Source organism: Fusarium mangiferae (assembly GCF_900044065.1).
Source record: "Fusarium mangiferae strain MRC7560 genome assembly, contig: FMAN_scaffold006, whole genome shotgun sequence".
Classification (NCBI taxonomy): Eukaryota; Fungi; Ascomycota; class Sordariomycetes; order Hypocreales; family Nectriaceae; genus Fusarium; species Fusarium mangiferae.
In genome coordinates this window covers 1,549,780-1,568,231 of record NW_024573926.1, presented here as the reverse complement: position 1 = coordinate 1,568,231, position 18,452 = coordinate 1,549,780, and the positions used below count along the sequence as shown (strand labels likewise).

Below are 18,452 nucleotides of genomic sequence, written 5' to 3'. Positions count from 1 at the left end.
TACGACGACGATGATGACGATGATGCGGGATCGGGCGAAATGAATGACTTATGGTTTCGTAATGAAGAAGGCTCTTTTTTTGGAGGGGGCTGCTTATTGTTATAGATGTCTACTCCATGTATAAGTTGCGCCATGAAGTAATAGTAATGACAATGACAATTGATAAATAAAAGATTCTTATACGAGGTGATCAGGTCACGATTGGAGCGTGTTTTACATGTGAGTTGCCAGTCTAGGCAATCTCCAGCTACAGTAACGTTGTGTTATGTAGGCTTTAATGCAGGCGAAAGCGTTCGCATGTGACGCTAGCGAAGCAGCTTCAGCGCCCGAGATAGCGGGATCCGGGGCACCTTCTCGATCCGGCCATTCTGCCGTGTCCTGCCGCCTTCTGGCCCCAGCCTTTTCGTCGCGTTTTAGGCGAGTCCTACCTTGCCTTAGTAACTAAGCTTGCGCCCATGTTCTCTTTCTCCTCTCCACCAACCCAACGTCGCTTTTCATATCATCATCATCAAAGTCAATCCTCGTCCAAAAACCGCCACCTTCTCAAAACCCCGCGTTTTGACTCTGGCTCTTTTGTTGGTCCATCGCGTGACTGGCCCTGGACATTTAATCTGGAATCTCCCTGGCTTTGATCCATATACGACTTTTTGCTCCTCTCTCCATCTGGATCCTCCTCTTGTTTGACCCAACGACACAACGCTCCTCCCAACGGCAACATGACGGAGGTATCAGCCACCCGGCTGTACTTGGGAAACCTCCCTCGCAATGGTCCGGACTCATCGCCCTGACGCTCTCAGTCAAACCACTGACCTGCTGCCCAACAGCTACCAAATCCGATGTCGAGGCTCACTTCGCGACTCATGGTACCGGAGAAATCACCGAGGTTAAGCTCATGAATGGCTTCGGTTTCATCGAGTACAAGGACCCCATGGATGCCCGTGATGTTGTACCGGGTTAGTTATCCTCCCTCATCCTTTGTATTGCGACGCGCTTGCTAATGATCCATCTAGCCTTCCGTATGTCACCACCGTAGACTCCACCCCTCCTTCCTGGCTAACGTGCGACTTCGAAAGATGGCTCTGATTTCATGGGAGAACGACTTACTGTCCAGTTCGCCCGCGGTTCCCGGCATCGCGAGGGCGGTTTTGGCAACCATGAGCGCACCGCGCCACGGCCTCGTCGAACCCCTCATCGAATGCAGATTACGGGACTTCCAAATGATACCTCTTGGCAGGTCTGTTCAATCCTCCCCGTTGCTCATCGCTGGATTTCCTGGACCCTCCCCTTGTGATTTGCGCGCATCTCTGGTTTTTCTGGTTTCGACCCATTGGTACTACACCGGGACTAGGTTTAGGGGACAACTTCCACGGACCCCTCCACCCCCTCTCCCGGTTTTGCTTCCTGGTTGTTGACTTGGCGAACTGCACTATCATTTTGTGGATTACATGGACTTCCGGCGTTCCCCTTCCTGGACAGCAACTTACGTGGATTCTGGAAATAGGATCTCAAAGACTTTGCGCGTCAGTCTAGCTTGGACGTTGTCTATTCTGAAACTGGCCGTGACTCAAACGGCCGAGGGTGAGTGGTTGGTTGCGCATTATCTGCCTTGGATGCTAACATAGACCAGTTTCGTCGAATTCGAGACTGCAGCAGACCTTAGAACGGCTGTTGAGAAGCTCGACGGGCGAGAATTCAAGGGCCAGCGAGTCCAATGCGTTGCTGACGTATGACAAGGAAGCCTCCTCTCTTTGTAAGAACTCAAGTCTGATATGACCTTCTAGACTCAGCCGGATATGCCTCCTCGCGAGCGCGGTCGATCCCGCTCCCCAGGACGTCGACCTTATCCTCCTCCCGTTGACGACTACGATCGGCGTGGCCCTCCCCGCGGATATAGTCCTCGTGGTGGTGGTGGTTACGGCTACCGAGATCGTAGTCCCCGTCGCGATTACTATGATGATCGTGCCCGTTATCGATCTCCTCCTCGCCGTCCTATGGAGGACTATCCTCCCCCTCCCCCTCGCGGCCGCTACGATGACCCCTATCGCCGCGACTACCCTCCTCCGCCCGATCCCTATGCCAATGGGCGACCTCCTTATGACCGACCCCCTCGAGACTTCCCTCCGCGGGAGGGCGGATACCCACGAGACGCTGGTTATCCCCGAGACTATGATCGTGGTGGACGCTACTGGTAAATCCATATCCCATTACCGCTTTGGGCGCTTGCTTGGCGGGACTGTCCTTGACCGACGGTGCTAGATCTACTCTCAACCGAATGCGCTAAATGGCGTGAAACATTGACGACCAGTCATGAGGTAGGAAGCACAAGATTGAAACGATCAACAAGCAGATATGCGCAACAATGATTGACGACCGACTGGTGATATTCTCAACAAGCAAACACAAGTATGAGGGACATTAGGATGGCGTCAGGTGTAGGGATTGGAGGACACGGCGAGAGATGACGGGTACCGGAAAAAGCCACGGGCGCACACGACATGAATGTCTTGGGTAATATGAACTATAGTGTATGACTATGAGGAAGCCGTCGGGGTGAGGGTTTGCTTATTTGCTTTTATTTTGTCTTATACTATATATAACCTGGAGGAAGATTTTGGGACCACTCAGTAAGAGTCGTTGTTTGCTAGGTAGTTTTTGCTTTTATCACATTAAAGAGTCAAAATAATCCAACTTTTGATTTTGTATGTTCAAATTGACAAGGCATTACTGCACAGCGAGTGAATCTGATACTCGTGATTTACTTTGGGCAACAACCCAACCGTGTCACCCCCGTATAGTACAAAAAGAAAGATGCCGGACCGAACAGAGAACAGTGACGCGCTTTATAAGGAATTACGAAGTGTGTATGAATATGGTATCGGGTATTGTTGGGTTTTGGTATGTTTTGAAGATTAAGCAGTCTTCTTCCATTGGGTGTAGACACCGATAACACTGCTCAAGGTACCAGTAAGACCGACGATGCCGTCATCGAGGAAGGAAACCCATCCGAGACCGGAGACGGGAACGAGGATATCGCAAAGATCGCAGAGGAGTTGCTTCTTGGCGGCAGCACGTTCACTGAGGTAAATGTTAGGACTAATTTTAGAAGGTAAATGAGCGTATGTGAAACTTACATGGAGATGGTCTTGCTCTCAACAACACCCTCACCCTCCTTCAGATCAACCTTTGATGCGCGCACGCTCAGCTGTCGCAGAGTGTACAGCTGACCAATGATGCTAAAGGCGATACCAATAGCCCAGGATCTATAAGCCTCCTGCTGAAGGCGCTTGGCATGCTGCCACTTCCTGATACCAGCAGCATCAGGAATGGTGAGAGCATCGCAGGTGAGGTAACCAGCATAACCCAGCTGGCGACCGACCTGGGTGTACTTGAGGACGGGGTCGAGGGACTTGGAGTCGGAAGCAGTGGCAGCGGCCTTGTAGTGCTCGACGAACTTTCCGGCTCGGAAGACCTTTCGGAACAGGCCGAACTGCTTCTTGAGGGCGTTCCAAGGGGCGACCTTGTCGGGGGTTGCGTTTGTGCGGAGGAGATACCAGGCGTAGAAGCGGGCGAAGTACTGAAGAACTCGCATGAGCTTGTCGCGACCGAGGGTTGTGGCCATGTAGCGCAGGTAGTGCGCTACCGTGGGGTGGTAGACGAGAGCGTCAGCGACCATGATTGCGATGGTATCGAGTATAGGTAGAGAGAGAGAGAGAGAGAGTATGGTATGTGACAGTTGGAATATACGGAATTACGATTCACCAGTAAGAAACCAGCAATTACTGATGGTAAAAGGGAAGATGGAGATGGAGATGCAAAAGTTAAGTTAAGTTTTTACCAGGAACGGGTAAGAAAAAGCTGGGGAAAGGTAAGTAGGTAACGCGAATGGAGTCAAAGTGTCTGGAGTAAGGTAAGGTAACGCAAGTCGAGAGAGAGATTGAACGTGGAGACGGAGACTTGACCGAGATGCCGAGGTCCGCCGCTCACGAGAGCGGGATAGTTTAAGGGAAGGGGGAATTGTAGCGAGAGAGATAGGGAGGGATAAGGAGATCTCGTGCAAAAGAATTGCCTTTTTGGGTATGGGAATAATTGCCGTTTATGTTGGGAACGATAGTTTATACTGTTGCATCGGTATTCTATCCATTCATTCACTGCTCAGTATTAAAGGGAGGACGACCCTGCCAACTTTGCCAACCTCCATCACAGAGAAAGGGAGCATCAAAGTTGATGTCGACAGCCGGCACATGTCCGAGGCTTCATCAGGAGAGAATACCAAACTTCGGGGTAGCTTGGCGCCAATTCTGGCAATGCATTTCAACCTCGGGGACTTTCCGTAGGAGATTGGACTCTCTAACCTTGAGAGTTACAGCTGAACTGGCTGACAGCTGATAGAGATAGAGAGAGAGGGCAAGGAAGCTCCCGGCTGACCGGATAACCTTTGATCCGACTCCGGTCTTCCGCAGAGAAGAAGTCTAGGTTAAGTTACGGGGACAAGCATGCATGATATAAGTCGAGTCGAGTCGAGACTCAGTCATTCAGTCAATCAACCAATTGCCTCATAACCCCAAAACAAGGAACGAACAAGGTATGAGATAAGGCATCTGGTTCCCAATTTTCCATCCTCATACATAAATCTCCCCCCAAACCCACAATGAACATATCACTCGGTGTTTCTACTGAAGATCGTTGGAGCGTCGAGGTTCAAAACCCCCGCTTAAACGTCAACATGAGCGAGCCACCCCCACCGGGGCAGCCTGGGCTGGGCTGGCAGGGCCTGGAAATAGAGGGTCTCTCAGTGGCTGTGACGACAGCTACCAAGAGGAATCGTGATGCTGCTCGGGGAACAACCCCCGAAGTCTGCCTCCAAATTCGACCACTGTAAATTGTGGGGGAAGAAGTCGGAGTTGGAGACCCCGGGAAATCCTCTTGAGCCGCTTCCCCTCGGCCGGCAAAAGCACCAATTCCCTTCGGGAGCCCGCTATCAAAGGTCACGATGGCCCATGACATTCCGATATGATGCGCCCCCAATGGAGCTTTTTACGTATCATGGCGGTCCTCTCAGAGTCTCTCTCGGTCATGTTGTTGCGGGTTGAGTCCTCTCTCTCGCGGATGGGGCCGTTGATAACCCCAGTCGGCTAATGAAAGCATGTACCTAATAATGAATGAATGGATATCATTGATCGTCATATCCGTCAATTGTCGTCGAGACACGGACGGACGCGGTATCCGTAGTCAACGTACATAGAACTGTATTCCTTTACATAACTGGTCCCGTTTCCCCAATATTCGTCGCGTGCCTCTTCCTTTTCTTCCTCTCTCTTCTTCTTTCATCTTTCTCTCTCACGATACCCTCATACTATTCCCATCATAACTACCGTCTCTGTCGGCTTAAACCTTCTCCCGGTCTAAGTCAACCCAAAGCCGCTTCTCCAACTGCCCCTCTCGACGATCAACTTCTCCTCCTCTCATACCCATACTTACCTCACAAAACACATTCACAATGGCTACTACAAACAGCGGACAAGAAACCGAAAAGGTTAACACTAACATTGTTACCCTCACCCGCTTCCTCACTGAGGAGCAGGCCAAGCACCCAGAGGCCACTGGTGACTTCACGTACGTCGTCTCTTGTGATCCCAACTTCATGATGCCCGGCTAACAACGGAGAATCTCAGTCTATTGTGTCACGCTCTCCAGTTCTCTTTCAAGTCAATTGCCTACTACATTCGACGCGCTACCCTAGTCAACCTCACCGGTCTGGCTGGTTCTTCCAACATCACCGGCGACGACCAGAAGAAGCTCGATGTCATCTCCAATGACCTCTTCATTGAGGCCATGCGCTCATCAGGCAAGTGTGCGCTCCTCGTCTCTGAGGAGGAGGACGAGATCATCTACTTCAAGGATGCTCATGACGCTCACTACGCCGTCGCTTGCGATCCCATTGACGGATCCTCCAACTTGGACGCCGGTGTCTCAGTCGGTACCATTTTCGCTATTCACAAGCTCCCCGAGGGCTCCAAGGGTGTCAAGGAGGATATCCTGAAGCCCGGTACTGAGCTACTCGCTGCTGGTTTCACCATGTACGGCGCCTCTGCCCAGCTTGTCATCACCATGCGCGGTGGAACCGTCAACGGTTTCACTCTCGATAACGGTGTTGGCGAGTTCATTCTGTCTCACCCCGACATGCGCCTCCCCAAGTCGCGCGCCATCTACTCCGCCAACGAGGGTAACTCTCTGTACTGGGAGGACAAGACCATCAACTACTTCAACTCTTTAAAGCAGGCCCAAGCCGACGGCAAGCCCTACAGCTCGCGATACATCGGTTCCATGGTTGCCGATGCTTACCGAACTCTGCTCTACGGAGGTATCTTTGCTTACCCCGCCGACAAGAAGAGCCCCAAGGGCAAGCTCCGTATCCTGTACGAGTGCGCGCCCATGGCCCTCATCTTTGAGAATGGTACGTCAATTGAACCCTAGTGATTAACACTTTACTAACTATGCTTAGCCGGTGGCCAAGCTGTCGACAGCAAGATGAACCGTATGCTCGAGGTGGTGCCCGAGCACATCCACGACAAGGCCGGTATCTTCATGGGTAGCTACGACGAGGTCGAGAAGGTGAAGAAGTTCCACAGCTAAGAGGGAAACAAAGAGAATGGCGCTTTGGCATGGGATTATGAAATCAGTTAAATATCAAAAAGCGGACCTCATGAGTGAATGAGCATTTTAATGATGAATTTATCATATCTTCCATTTTTCTGAGCGTCATGCAGAGTGTCGTCATGATGAGAAGTCATGATCGTGAGCCATCATGGAGGCGGTTTAAACTGGGGACGCCACGCCACCTTGACCGTCAGGTCTTATCAGAATGGGTTACAGCGTCTTCTTTGGCTTGTCTCTATAGATTTTGAACTGCTGTATGATCACGGTCTTGTCTACTCTGGTTGGCACATAGTGTCTTGGTCAACATTCGCCTCACGACAACTAAACTCAAGCACCACAACCATGTAGAGCTTGCGCTACTCCTCTCCACGACGTAGGGCTCTAGGCTATATAATTACTCTGGCAGCGAATGCCCGAGGAACTGGTGGTTGATTGCTCAGTGATCGTCATCTAGGCTGCGTGACCAACATGCTTACAATGACTGCTCTTCGTGTAGCTCGAGGTCTCTCTGCCTTCTTGGCCCATGACTCTCAGTGTTGTCATGGTCACTGGGTTTAATATCCATATCCAGCTATTCTATTTCATATATGAATGAGTTAATTCAATCTTAGGCAGCTAGGACACGAAATGTAAATGTAAAAGCCTATATTATTTTCTGTCACTCTATGCCTTCGCGTGCCTTACTCCCAAAATGTAACATCTTCCTTCCCACAATCTGAAGATGATCACCAGTTAAGGCGATGAATACTTGTATCCAAATTGCTCCTTAGCCTTGTCCACGACCTCCTTGAGCTCTGCGCGTTTCCTCCTCGTCTCTTCTTCCACAGGATCCAATCCTGTCGGCTTGTCTTTGCCACTCGGAAGTAGCAAGCCCCGCTTCACAGCAGGCCTCTCAAGTATACGAGCAAGCCATGCCTTGACATTCGGGAACTGATCATACGAAATTGCTGTGCCTGGCAGGCGATCTGTCCAGCCGATCAGGGCGATATCTGCGATGGAGTAGCGACCTCTACCGGGTCCGACGACGTAGTCTCGGTCTGCAAGACGCTTGTCGAGGACCCCAAAGAGGCGCTCTGTCTCGCCAACATAACGCTGTATAGCGTATGGGATTTCTGGCTTGACACCAATGAAGTGGTTCGCCTGTCCTTCCCTGCCGATGTGTAAGTGTACCGCCTTGATGCTGATCCTCATGACTTACATAGGCCCAATTCCACCATGCTGCCAACCAATCCATGACTCAGCACGAGTATAGTCATCGTCATCAATCTTGAACGATAACTTATTCTCTGGGTCGTATTTCCTCGTCAAATAGCTTAGTATCGCGTTGCCTTCAAAGACAGCGAGATCGTTGTTGTCATGGTCGACAAGAACAGGGATACGGCCATTGGGGTTGATGGCGGTGAACCAAGGCTCCTTTTGAACATTGAGTCCAATATTAATGCCTTGTATGGTGTAATCTATTCCATATGCTTCGCGGAGCTCTTCGAGAAGGATATGGGCTTTGACGCCATTGGGTGTACCCCAGCTGAGGAGCTCAATGCCCTTGGAGGCGATGAGGCCAGTTGGTCGAGCCATTGAGTAGCGGCGTTTGGAAATTATGAAAGCAGATCTGAGTGGGTAATTGAAGTCTTGAGAAAGCTGTGGCCTACAAGATAGAGTAGAATGAAAGGAGAGAGACAAATATGGCAGTTTTATGGTTGAGCGTATCGTCATTGAGCGGCGGAGGGACGCCATTTTTCGCAGTGTGATTTCCAATATCGTGACTCGGGACCGACAAATCATCAATTGGTCATTTGCTCTTTAGATTTGGCACTTATTCTCTCGCAATGGGTTAGGCTTGCTGCCGATGTTGTCTAGGGAGATTCTGGCGTTCGGAATGTTTACTCATCCACTAAGCTTTGTAATCTTTGATTACCCTATAATGTGAAATCACCCAAACGTGGAGCCGTTTTTCGATGGCCTGCATTTCAAAGCGCAACGCAGCCGCCGCGGAATGAATGCCCTCGTGGTCCAGCCATGTCCAGAAGAAAGATTTGGCCTGCGGCACTCATAAAGCAATTCCATGTTGCTGTTTGACTGCTGCCAGTGGTTTGAGTTGCAAGTAATCGGCACATCCAATTCCTCAGGGGCGCTAAACAGATGGCCTAAGAACCAGCTGCAGTATGCACCCTCAGACATTCTGAACTTGCCCACCAACATCCTCTTTCAACTTATTTGTCATTCTAGTCAAATCTTGGATGAAACAACTAACAAAAGCATCGACACCAAAACATAACGAGTGGGACAGCCGCGCGGTAAACGACAGAATACGCCTCGCACGTTTCGATTTGACATTAGCCCCATTACCATGGCGCAATACGCAAGAAATGTCAAGGGATCGGCCCGTTGTTTCTCATCAGATCCTCACGAACATTGTTCAGGGTAGGTCCCAGATCAACGGTTGAGCTGGGCACGGGTGGAATAGTTTCAAGTAAATGAGAGTGTTCCTCAGTGGGTACAAGAGGGATACTACAGTAGCACCAGCATATGCGCAGCAGAGATGTTTATGGTATCTCGTGTACAGTTCTGTTGGATTCGTCGTTGCAACCGTAACCCTACGGGTGATCCTCCGATCCTTCTCGTGGTGGAGTTGCAGTTGGTGTTGGGCTGTGAGTTGATGAGTTAAGGGTCCCCTTTTGATCGTCGTGAGCTTTACCCCGAGAGATATCTAGACGCCCGCGACAGCTCCTCTGACAGAATACACTCCCCGGAGACGAGAGCCTGGAATCAGCAATCTAGGACTCCCTCGAGTCTCGAGAATAGCACTTGACGCGTCGTCATCAGTGCCTCAATCACAATACGATGAATGCAATGTTGCATCGAGACTCGCAACTAATCAGACGCAGACTCAACGCCCAGAGCACAGAAGCGCCTACGTCACTATCATGAGGTGCTAGCAGCCGGCAACCAGCATCAAATTGGGTTCTGACTTGTTTGGTCTGCGGAGCGCCCGCCTCAAAGCCAAGTTTCCCCTTCCCCACCCACCACAAACGAACGAGACCACTCAGCCTTGGAGCTGACGCCTGATGATACCGTAGGTACTGCACCCTTGGAACCGGTAGCCAATGCTCTTTGAGCCTGGCCCTGCAAGTCTTGAGTTCCATGGGAATAACACAAACACCACAGCCCTTACCTCGATATCCTGTCCAGCCTATTTACCCGTTCTGACTTATACTGGACTAACTGACTGACTTCATCACCCATTGGGGGCCATGCAGTGCAGAACTCTACAGCACATACAGTGAATCATTCTAGGCAAGGTGGTCCAAGACCCGGAAAGCAGGGAAAAACTCTCTCTCAGAAGCCAGGTTTTTGATCGACCGCTGAGAAAATCCCCGACAGGCTCGCGCTTAGATCTGTGATGTGACGTCTTTTCATGCCGCAGGGTCTTAACTCCAGTTCCCATATCTAAACTCCATTGCAACGGTTTCCCCTCCCTTGACGATGTCTTCAAACTTGTTCTTCTCAGAAGCGGCACAATGGACACAGATGCAGACATGGGGGATATCTGCACGCCTGAAGGATTCAAGCCGCTGATGCACTTTTGCTTTGACTTGGACGCAGACTTGGAACTTGGAACTTGGCTCTTGACCAACATGTCTCACAGCGGCTGGTTTCACCCCAAAAGAGTAATTCATTCTAAGTTAGCTGCCAAGGGTTCTTTGCTCACCATAGTGGACTACCCTTTCGTCCTTCTCGTCCCGCCTAAGCTCTGAAACCTCAGTGGAAGGCACTCTGACCAACATGTGCTCAGTGGCATAAACCGTCTTCCCTTTGAGTTCCCGGTCCAATCTCATTGGCACCTTCGCCTATTGAACTATACTCAGATTAGTTGTTCGACTTATCGGAGATCGCCAAGTAGTACCTTGGTTGTCGGACTAGCCAGCCTACGTACCGGACGGCATTGTCGTGGCTTCGGCTGGCGGCACCGCTAAGATCCGTCTCTGAGCCATAGGCGTGGAGTTAACTATCCATCACAGAGCGGCCGGTGAGTGGAGCGAGCGAGCGGGTTCGATTCGTCAAATGCGTATTCGTCGTAGAGGACATGGGAGTTGTCGTATTGAGGATACTGATGGTGATCAATGGCAATTAGTGAGTCCAAATAAGGCTCGCCGGTTCAAAACGCTCGAAACCTTAGAGTGCCATGGCGCCGACAAAAGCGCCTGGCACTAAACTTGGGTCAACAACGTCTCAAGAAGGCATTTCAAAGATTCAGATTGGTAATCGAAACCCCAGAGATCATCAAGACATGTGATGCAGCGGCATTACAAAGAATGTCCGGTACTTCTGGGGGCTGCTTCGCTGTTATCCAGCCCTGTTTGTATTCAGTTTAGACGGGAATAAGTCACATTCCACGCCCACCTGTCATTGTATCGCAGAGACATTCGATATGTCGCCATTCCTGGGGAAGCGGAACCGTCGAGAGAATGCCACAAGGATAAAGATAGAAAAGGCGGAATCACACGATGGGAAAGTCAATCTGTACTGCAGAGCACAGTAGCGGCCCCCAGGCGTGGAGGCGCAAGATAACCTTTCGTGCGAGGTGTAGACTACCCAGTAACTGCAACGGGCAAGATGTGAATCATAACGAGTATGCCTCATCGGTCAAAGCCGAAGGGGGAGCAAAGAATGAGGAAATCGTGTGCAACATACGCAACGAGGCAGAATAATGAGAGTGACTGCGAGAATTGGAGTGAATACGGGGTCGAGCTGAGCAGAGTACGAGCATGATGGATAGGAGAAGAGTATTATGATTCAAGGTGTTGCGATGTCATGTCAACTCATACAACGTTAAATTGCTGATATACAGAAACGGTATCAAGATTCGAAGGCTCAGGGGATTAGCAGTACTAAGGTATGCATGGACAAAGTCCCCTTGGGCTGAGGCTGAAGCTGGTGATGTTGTTAACAGGTTTGTATTACGACGATTTCATTCATCGTTGATGAATCTATCCATGACAGTTGAAGAACCAGGTACTGCATGTACAATGATGTATGAGTGTGTATGTGAGTGTGAGGGGTGGGCTGGACTCTAGGCTGCCGTCAATTCAGTGATTATCCGCTAGTTACAGCCTCAATTATGAGTGAATGAGTGAGTGAGTGAATGAATGAACTGGATGTCCCAATCTGTCGGCTACCACTCGGCGAGATTCCTATGCAGCCGTTTGTGTGTGGTTATGGTTGTGCCGCATTCGAAATGTCGATGTCAAGAAACAACAAACTGGTTGATCTGGATCTCAAGACCACCCCCCCTGTCTCCCCTGGTCCTCCGCCTTTTCATCACTGCAAAACGCTCTCTCCCACGTTAAACTGGCGGACATTGGCACCCCTGTTCGCTTCTCCACTTGGATCACAGGGCGGGGATGATCGAAGCAGGGGGTCACACCGAGTACGTACCTTGCCCTCTATCTTTAGGTAGTCCACCCTTGAGGTGATTGACCTGAGGCGCAGGGGATACAATTTGTTAGGGACACCAGCCTCAAGTCAGGCCAAGCCAAAAGACATGCATGCATGCACCTCTTTCCTAATGAGGGTGCCATGTTGCGCTCTCCAGTACCTCTACCAAGAAAACGTGGCGGAGTAGCTCTCTGATCAGTCTCCCCGTCTCCGGCTCCGACTCCAAGGAATAGGCCAGAGGCTATAAGGGAATGAACGCTGTTAATGGAAAATCAGAGTTTCCGTTTCCCGTTCCCGTCGAAATTCTTTCCACTCTCGCTCTAGTGCCTTGCTCTCGCTCGGCGATTGGGTTTGACTTTGGGTTTGGGTTTGGCCTTTTCTTTGCGAATGGAATCACTAGAGCTGTGCAAAATACTGCTGCCTATCGGGGCGCAACCCCAGACAAGAAGGCCGTTAACCTTATGACGCCAATCGCATTTCTCGATCAGCAAATCAATCGCGACAACGTGACTCGAATTGTACATTTGTTCTGCATTTACATGCCAGCCACCGGAGTAGCACTGCATTTCGCTCCGCTACTGTACTGTACTATACTGTATGTACAGTACAATCAATCAATCATCAGTCGTCGAAAGCTACGACGATAGGAGCAACAACATATTGCCTATTCCGTAGCGTAGTGTTTATTACCTACAAGGTAGCAGTAGCACTCTGCGCTGTCTTGGGATGGGTTGTTGATCACTCGCTGCAATGCACTGCCGTATTTCCCAAATTAAACCCGAGCCTGATCCCAGCGAATCGCCGATAACACAAGGTGGTGATGATGATGAACTGTCCCAGGCGAGGCCAGGCCAGGCCAGGCACGGGCTACGGGTACAACACGCAGCCTAACCCAGCATCGCAGCGTAGTGTCGTGGGTAGTAGGGGATAGCATGGTTGCAAGATTGCACTCGTGGGCTTCGCCTTGTGGTTGCGGCGGCACAGCAGGTTACTGTACCCAGAGGCCCTGTCTCTCCAACTCTAAGAGCATGGATTCACTTCCATCGGGAGGATCCGCATCCGCGAGTCTTGAAGCCAAGACAAAGGAAACAAGGGGCAGGTAATTTAATTTCATTTTTTGCTATTGTCGGGTTGCTCTTTTCAGTCTTGACAGCGGAGTAGAATTCACACCATGGATATGTCCATGGAGTTGGGAACCAAACAGTGGGAACTTGGCTACAACCGCCCCCGCCCCTTGAAGAACAAATAACGACACCATGCCTTTGTTGGAGATGCGTACGCTTGACCAATCAAGCCGAGGATCCACCTCTCATCTTGCTCCCGCGCGTTCAGCCCTACCGCTCGAGGTCACCCCCACCCCTGTCCTGTCCTGTCCTGTCCTGTCCTGTCCTGTCCTGTCCTCTCCAGTGTCTTCCAGTCTTTTGCTGCTCTCCTGCAATGGAAGCTTCACAGGCCCACGCCCCCTCAGTGAAAATCCCCACACAAGTTCAGTGTTCTAGTAGTGAACACATCCACTGAAGCTGAGCTGAGCTATCTTTTAGTGCTCATGTCTCTCGGCACTTGGGGTGCTTCATTCTCATCCTCACATTCAATCCAGAAGTCTTGGAGAACATTGGCAACAGAAAAAAAGAAAGCAACATATTCGTCATCGTGAGACACCTGACGTCTCGCCAAGGGACCGTAGACCCTGCCGCTGTAGATAGTGAAGAAGATGCGGCTAACTCTGTGTTCGGGGACTGTCGCATGCAACCACGGGCATCTCCAAGACCAAAAGACGCAATCTGCTTGGACGGCTTCGCTTGGTCAACCGGCCTCGCCGAAGCCTTATTTCTTAGAGCTTCACCGCTGAGCAAAGATACCTTTCCCCTCATCAACTGCAGCCCTACGAGGAGAGTTGCTAGAGTCTGACTGTCATCAAACGGCGGAGCTCCAATTCATCTCCCTATCTCTCATCTCCGCAATTCTCGCAACCACAGCCAACGGATGCCATACCACATGTTGATCATGGTCTTGGGCCTGTGTCTCGATTGCATCTGCATCTGCATCTGCGTCTTCAGCCCACGGAGGAGATGCACTGATTTGGAAATGGCGGACCGAGGACACTGAGCGCAAGCTGTCTTGTCAGGCAGCCTTGTAGTGTACCTTGCGCCTGTCTCTGTCTCTGTCTCTCTACTGTTCACTCGCCGTTGGTTACTGCTCATTCCAGCTCCGATGCAGTGGATCAGCCCTTTTTTATCGTTCTGAGCTACCCGCTGTGTCTTGCATCCCAGTCATCACCTTGAACTATCGCTCGGTAACACGGCGCATCTGACTGACCACGCAATGGCAATGGCGATGCCTCGAATGGAATCTCCCATTGGAGTATTCTCTTTCGAGCATTTTGCCTTTCTTGACGGTCCGGACTTAAACATGTTAATTACGTACACATGATTCGGACTTAACAGCCATCAGGACAGAAAGACAGACAGACAGACAGACATGAAAGGGTACAGAGCTGCGCTACGTTTCAAGGCGTTCAAGCCATGTACCTTTGAATTTAACCCATATTTCTAAACGCGTGTGTCGCATCGCATCGCATCCATCCGCTGCGCTGGCATCCCGTACGCCCCCCGGTTGACCCTGGCAGGTTATTTGCCCATTTATCATTTTTGGACCCCAAAAACGTTTCCCCTTGCTAGCGACCGACGCTGGCTCCCTGATATCTACACCCCACAGCCCTTGCAAATGCCCCTCCCGTCCCCTTCATCTTTCTGGCAGTTGATTGCGGGCGTGCTGGTGCTGCCCATCATTTCCTACCAGGGGAAACAGGCGTGCCTATCGCGTATTTTTGCAGCTCGGGTTTCAAGCTATCAGATACGCCAGAGCTCCCCGAGCTACTCAGGAAACGAAGCGGGAATGAATGAACCAGAGCTCGGACGCTACGGTATCATTTGGCTTGACTTGACTTGACTTGTCTCATCTTGGACTTCACCCTAATCACGGGCTGCAAATGTTGTGACTCAGTCCGGGGACCTCGTCTAAATGGTCTGTCGGGGTTTGGGCAAAAAAGTCGCGACGAATCTGCAACTCGAGTCTCAATGTCTTGCTTCACGTGAAAGAATAGGAGAGCAGAGATGCAGGGACATCTCTCTTTACTCCACAAGCACGCAGCCGCGGGGATCTCGTCGTGGCTTACTACCCCATCAAGCCAAGTCTCAGTCTCAGTCTCACTTGGGCAGTGAGCTTCGATACTGATTCAATGGATGCTACTCATGGTCTTGCTGTATCTCCATCGCCAAAGCGTATCATCCAGATGGAGTTCTCGGAGACTTTGATTCACGTGTGAGCTTTCATGTCGGGAGAAAAAGTGTCCGCTCCATTCTGGTAATGGCAGTGCCAGTGGTAGGCTCGAGCTTGGGCTCTAGACAGGAAGCTAGTGCCAGCAAAAAGTCTCCGCGCAGGCTCTATTCCCAGTATGTACTGGTGCCAGGACCCAATGGAAGCCAACACACCCCCAAAGCAAAGCCGTGAGCTGTGAGTGAGAAAATGGGATGGATCCCCAGAATGCCGTCCAGTGGCTTGGGGCCTTGGGGAGGTGAGAACCTTAAACCTACCCTCGTCGACGGGAGACGACATGATGGTACCGAGGAAGTGGTGCAGCATGTTCATGTAAGACGATATGTTTCTAGTGGTGAAGAACCAAAAAAAGATCCTCGCAGAGAATGGCTCTGTTGAGTATAGACAAATGACAAATACAAAGTCAACATTAGACTGAGCTAGCTTCATTCAATGGGCCAATTGATAAAGCGGGAATCCGTTCGCCGACCCTGAGCCGCATAGTCGTGCCGCAAGCCGGCCGTAGGAGGTCCCAGGTCCGTAGGTTGAGGTATAGAGAGAGAGAGCGCTAACTTGGACCAGGCGGGAGAGTCAACGACAAACGGCAACGAAATCAACAGATGGTCAAAACATGTGGGCTTGAACGGCTCCGACGGTCCTCGTCTCGCCAAATAATCATCACTGTTTCAATTCAGCCATGATTCATCTGCATTTGATTTCAGAAACACCAGAAATGCCTGGTTGTATGCCTCGTCTGGCGTGCATGGTCCGCTACGGCTTCGCCGAAAACCCGTGCCATGAGTTAAGTTAGTTGACGCGCAGGTCAATATGCGCCCGTGATGCACAGTCCCCGACTATCTCGGTCAACTTTGTCCAGCATCTGATGCCAGCGATAGCTTTTTCGGATTGACGTCAACGAAAACAAAAAAGAGCCAGCAAAATCTTATTTTGGGTAGTCGAGTTAGCCTAGTCTTGTTTCTATCATTTAGACGCGGGCATGTTGAAGAAACACGGATTTTGCGGCTTAACAGTGAGCTCAAATCCGCAAAGTCCGCGACTCATCAGAATTACTTTTTATGGTAAACGCTTTGATAATATGCTCACAATGTGGTCGCCGATAGAGAGCTTGTCCTTTTTTCTGCCTGCTTGACACCTTGGTCATGATCGACAGCTACCGAGCATTGGATGCAAGCTTGGGTAGCTTTTTGGCGAGCTTGGAGCTTAGAGTTTCGCCAACGTAGCGTAGCAGTCAAAGCAAGGTAGTCCCAGTGATCTGGCTCAGGGCGCAGCGGCCGCCTCTAGCCCCCAAGGATCCTTTGTCGACTTGTCACTCAAAAGGCGGCGGCGGACTTTTCAGACAGTCGGACACAATTTGTCAAAAGGGGTGTACCACTGCCTACCACTACCGGTACTGAGAAACGCTATGAGGACATCGGGATGGCAGAGGGGGCAGCACTCATCCAGGGCTTGATACTCCCTTCCGGTTGGAGGACACTCATTCAAGCGCCCAACTTGTCATCTCGTAGGGCTGGGTAGATCCTATCCAAGTGACAGCAGGGGGGGCTGTCTTCACCCCCGTGCTCTATACATCATTGCCATCCATCTGGATGGTCTGGTTCACTGCTTGATAAGCACACAAACTGTCGGTCTCGCAAAGGATTGGACAAGAGCCGCCGTCCAAGGGGTTATATCAAATACTGAGCCTGAGCCTTATTAGGGAGTGTCGTCTTCAGTTGAATGCAACCCCACGCATCACCCATCACCCGTGATGTTGATCAACAAGAGGGTGGTTTGTTCTGACCAAAATGGCGGGTGATGGATAACGGATAACGGGCGGTGCCACGTACATGCCTACAGCACATGCAACCATTGTCTCAACCACAATCATATCCATGCAGCCTCAGGGGCAGAGGCATAGCAGCCTGGCAATACTGCGGCTTCATTGGATAGCTGCCTCTCCTTTTGAAGTTGCAAGGCGAAGCAGATGGGCCCAGAGATTTGGACCATGCATTTCGACGAATATGCCCAGATTGGGAAATAGGACCAAAGTCCCGTCAAGAGGGGACCCTTTGTGCTGCTAGCCAGCATATGCATTCATCTGCGCGTGCGTCTAGCGGCAGTTTCAGCCATCGTCGGCGGTCCAGAGTCGAGACTCTCTGTCTCGAAATATCTCATGTTATTTGTTGGGCACTGATGATCCGAGGACTGTCGTTGGGTTGCAGGGGTCCTCACAATCGGATAATCAGTATCGTTTGAGGAATCAAGTTTCGATGGATTAGATGATACCTATGCTACGTTGAACCAATGTGAAGAAAGTGTGCAGCGCCGTGCATTGCATGAGGCACGGAGCCCAGGGACATGGCTGAGGTGGTCCCGACTGTGAGGTGTAAGGCTGAGTACCCGTGGATCCAATCCAATCCAATCCAATTGAATCCAAAGGATGGAGGTTACTTCCGGCAAATTGCTGTAGGCATGTAGGCATGTATGTATGTAAGTGCCTGCCCACATACCGAACCGGTGTAACTCAACCAAGCATGAGGGAGGATCAATTACTGATTTCCTAATCCATCGATCTGATGATTTGTTTTATGGAGCATTTGACCACACGTCGTCTATCTAATCATGCATATCCTTGACTCTGTTGTGTTGCGTTGCTAAATCCTAGTGCAATCCTCCCCTACGAGGTCCGGTGGACAATAGATGGATATCCGTAGGCGTCGACGGGGAATAAACAAAAGATTTCTACATACCGCGCGGGAATAGAGCAAAGGCCTAGTTCTGGTCAGTGCCCACTAACATTAGCACAGCAGCATGGATCACTAAATCGACTGATTTCCCACTATGTGGGGGAACGAGCCCGAATTTTCTATTGGCTAGCCAAGTTACCTGCTAAATAGAATTCGCACGGGAAATGATAGACGGATCGGGATATGGGGACGTGTCAGAAAGTCTAGACATTCTGTCAAACGAACTGGCCTAACGTTATGCTGCGCTGAAGGATTTGTATGAAAGTGCGTGCTGCGCAAACACAACTCATTAACATA

The 18,452-nt window shown here is 50.7% G+C and overlaps 5 protein-coding genes across 5 annotated transcripts; 3 read left to right on the top strand and 2 right to left on the bottom strand.

Moving 5' to 3' along the window:
* Positions 1-716: 716 nt before the first annotated feature.
* On the top strand, positions 717-2,192 carry FMAN_03236 (uncharacterized protein; the record flags this gene model as incomplete). The annotated part of the gene is made up of 7 exons (XM_041832027.1): positions 717-768; positions 825-953; positions 1,011-1,016; positions 1,074-1,234; positions 1,502-1,578; positions 1,628-1,724; positions 1,782-2,192. 7 exons carry the CDS (start codon positions 717-719, stop codon positions 2,190-2,192), a joined length of 933 nt encoding a protein of 310 aa, XP_041682532.1.
* Positions 2,193-2,909: 717 nt separating this feature from the next.
* Positions 2,910-3,673, bottom strand: FMAN_03235 (uncharacterized protein; the record flags this gene model as incomplete). Its single annotated transcript, XM_041832026.1, has 2 exons — positions 2,910-3,075; positions 3,132-3,673. 2 exons carry the CDS (start codon positions 3,671-3,673, stop codon positions 2,910-2,912), a joined length of 708 nt encoding a protein of 235 aa, XP_041682531.1.
* Positions 3,674-5,497: 1,824 nt separating this feature from the next.
* FMAN_03234 (putative FBP1-fructose-1,6-bisphosphatase) lies at positions 5,498-6,633 on the top strand (the record flags this gene model as incomplete). Its single annotated transcript, XM_041832025.1, has 3 exons — positions 5,498-5,613; positions 5,673-6,454; positions 6,503-6,633. 3 exons carry the CDS (start codon positions 5,498-5,500, stop codon positions 6,631-6,633), a joined length of 1,029 nt encoding a protein of 342 aa, XP_041682530.1.
* A 756-nt stretch (positions 6,634-7,389) lies between these two features.
* FMAN_03233 (uncharacterized protein) lies at positions 7,390-8,232 on the bottom strand (the record flags this gene model as incomplete). Its single annotated transcript, XM_041832024.1, has 2 exons — positions 7,390-7,807; positions 7,856-8,232. The coding sequence occupies 2 exons, from the start codon at positions 8,230-8,232 to the stop codon at positions 7,390-7,392; spliced, it is 795 nt and encodes a 264-aa protein (XP_041682529.1).
* A 7,404-nt stretch (positions 8,233-15,636) lies between these two features.
* On the top strand, positions 15,637-16,083 carry FMAN_03232 (uncharacterized protein; the record flags this gene model as incomplete). The annotated part of the gene is made up of 2 exons (XM_041832023.1): positions 15,637-15,741; positions 15,991-16,083. The coding sequence occupies 2 exons, from the start codon at positions 15,637-15,639 to the stop codon at positions 16,081-16,083; spliced, it is 198 nt and encodes a 65-aa protein (XP_041682528.1).
* Between the last annotated feature and the right edge of the window lie 2,369 nt (positions 16,084-18,452).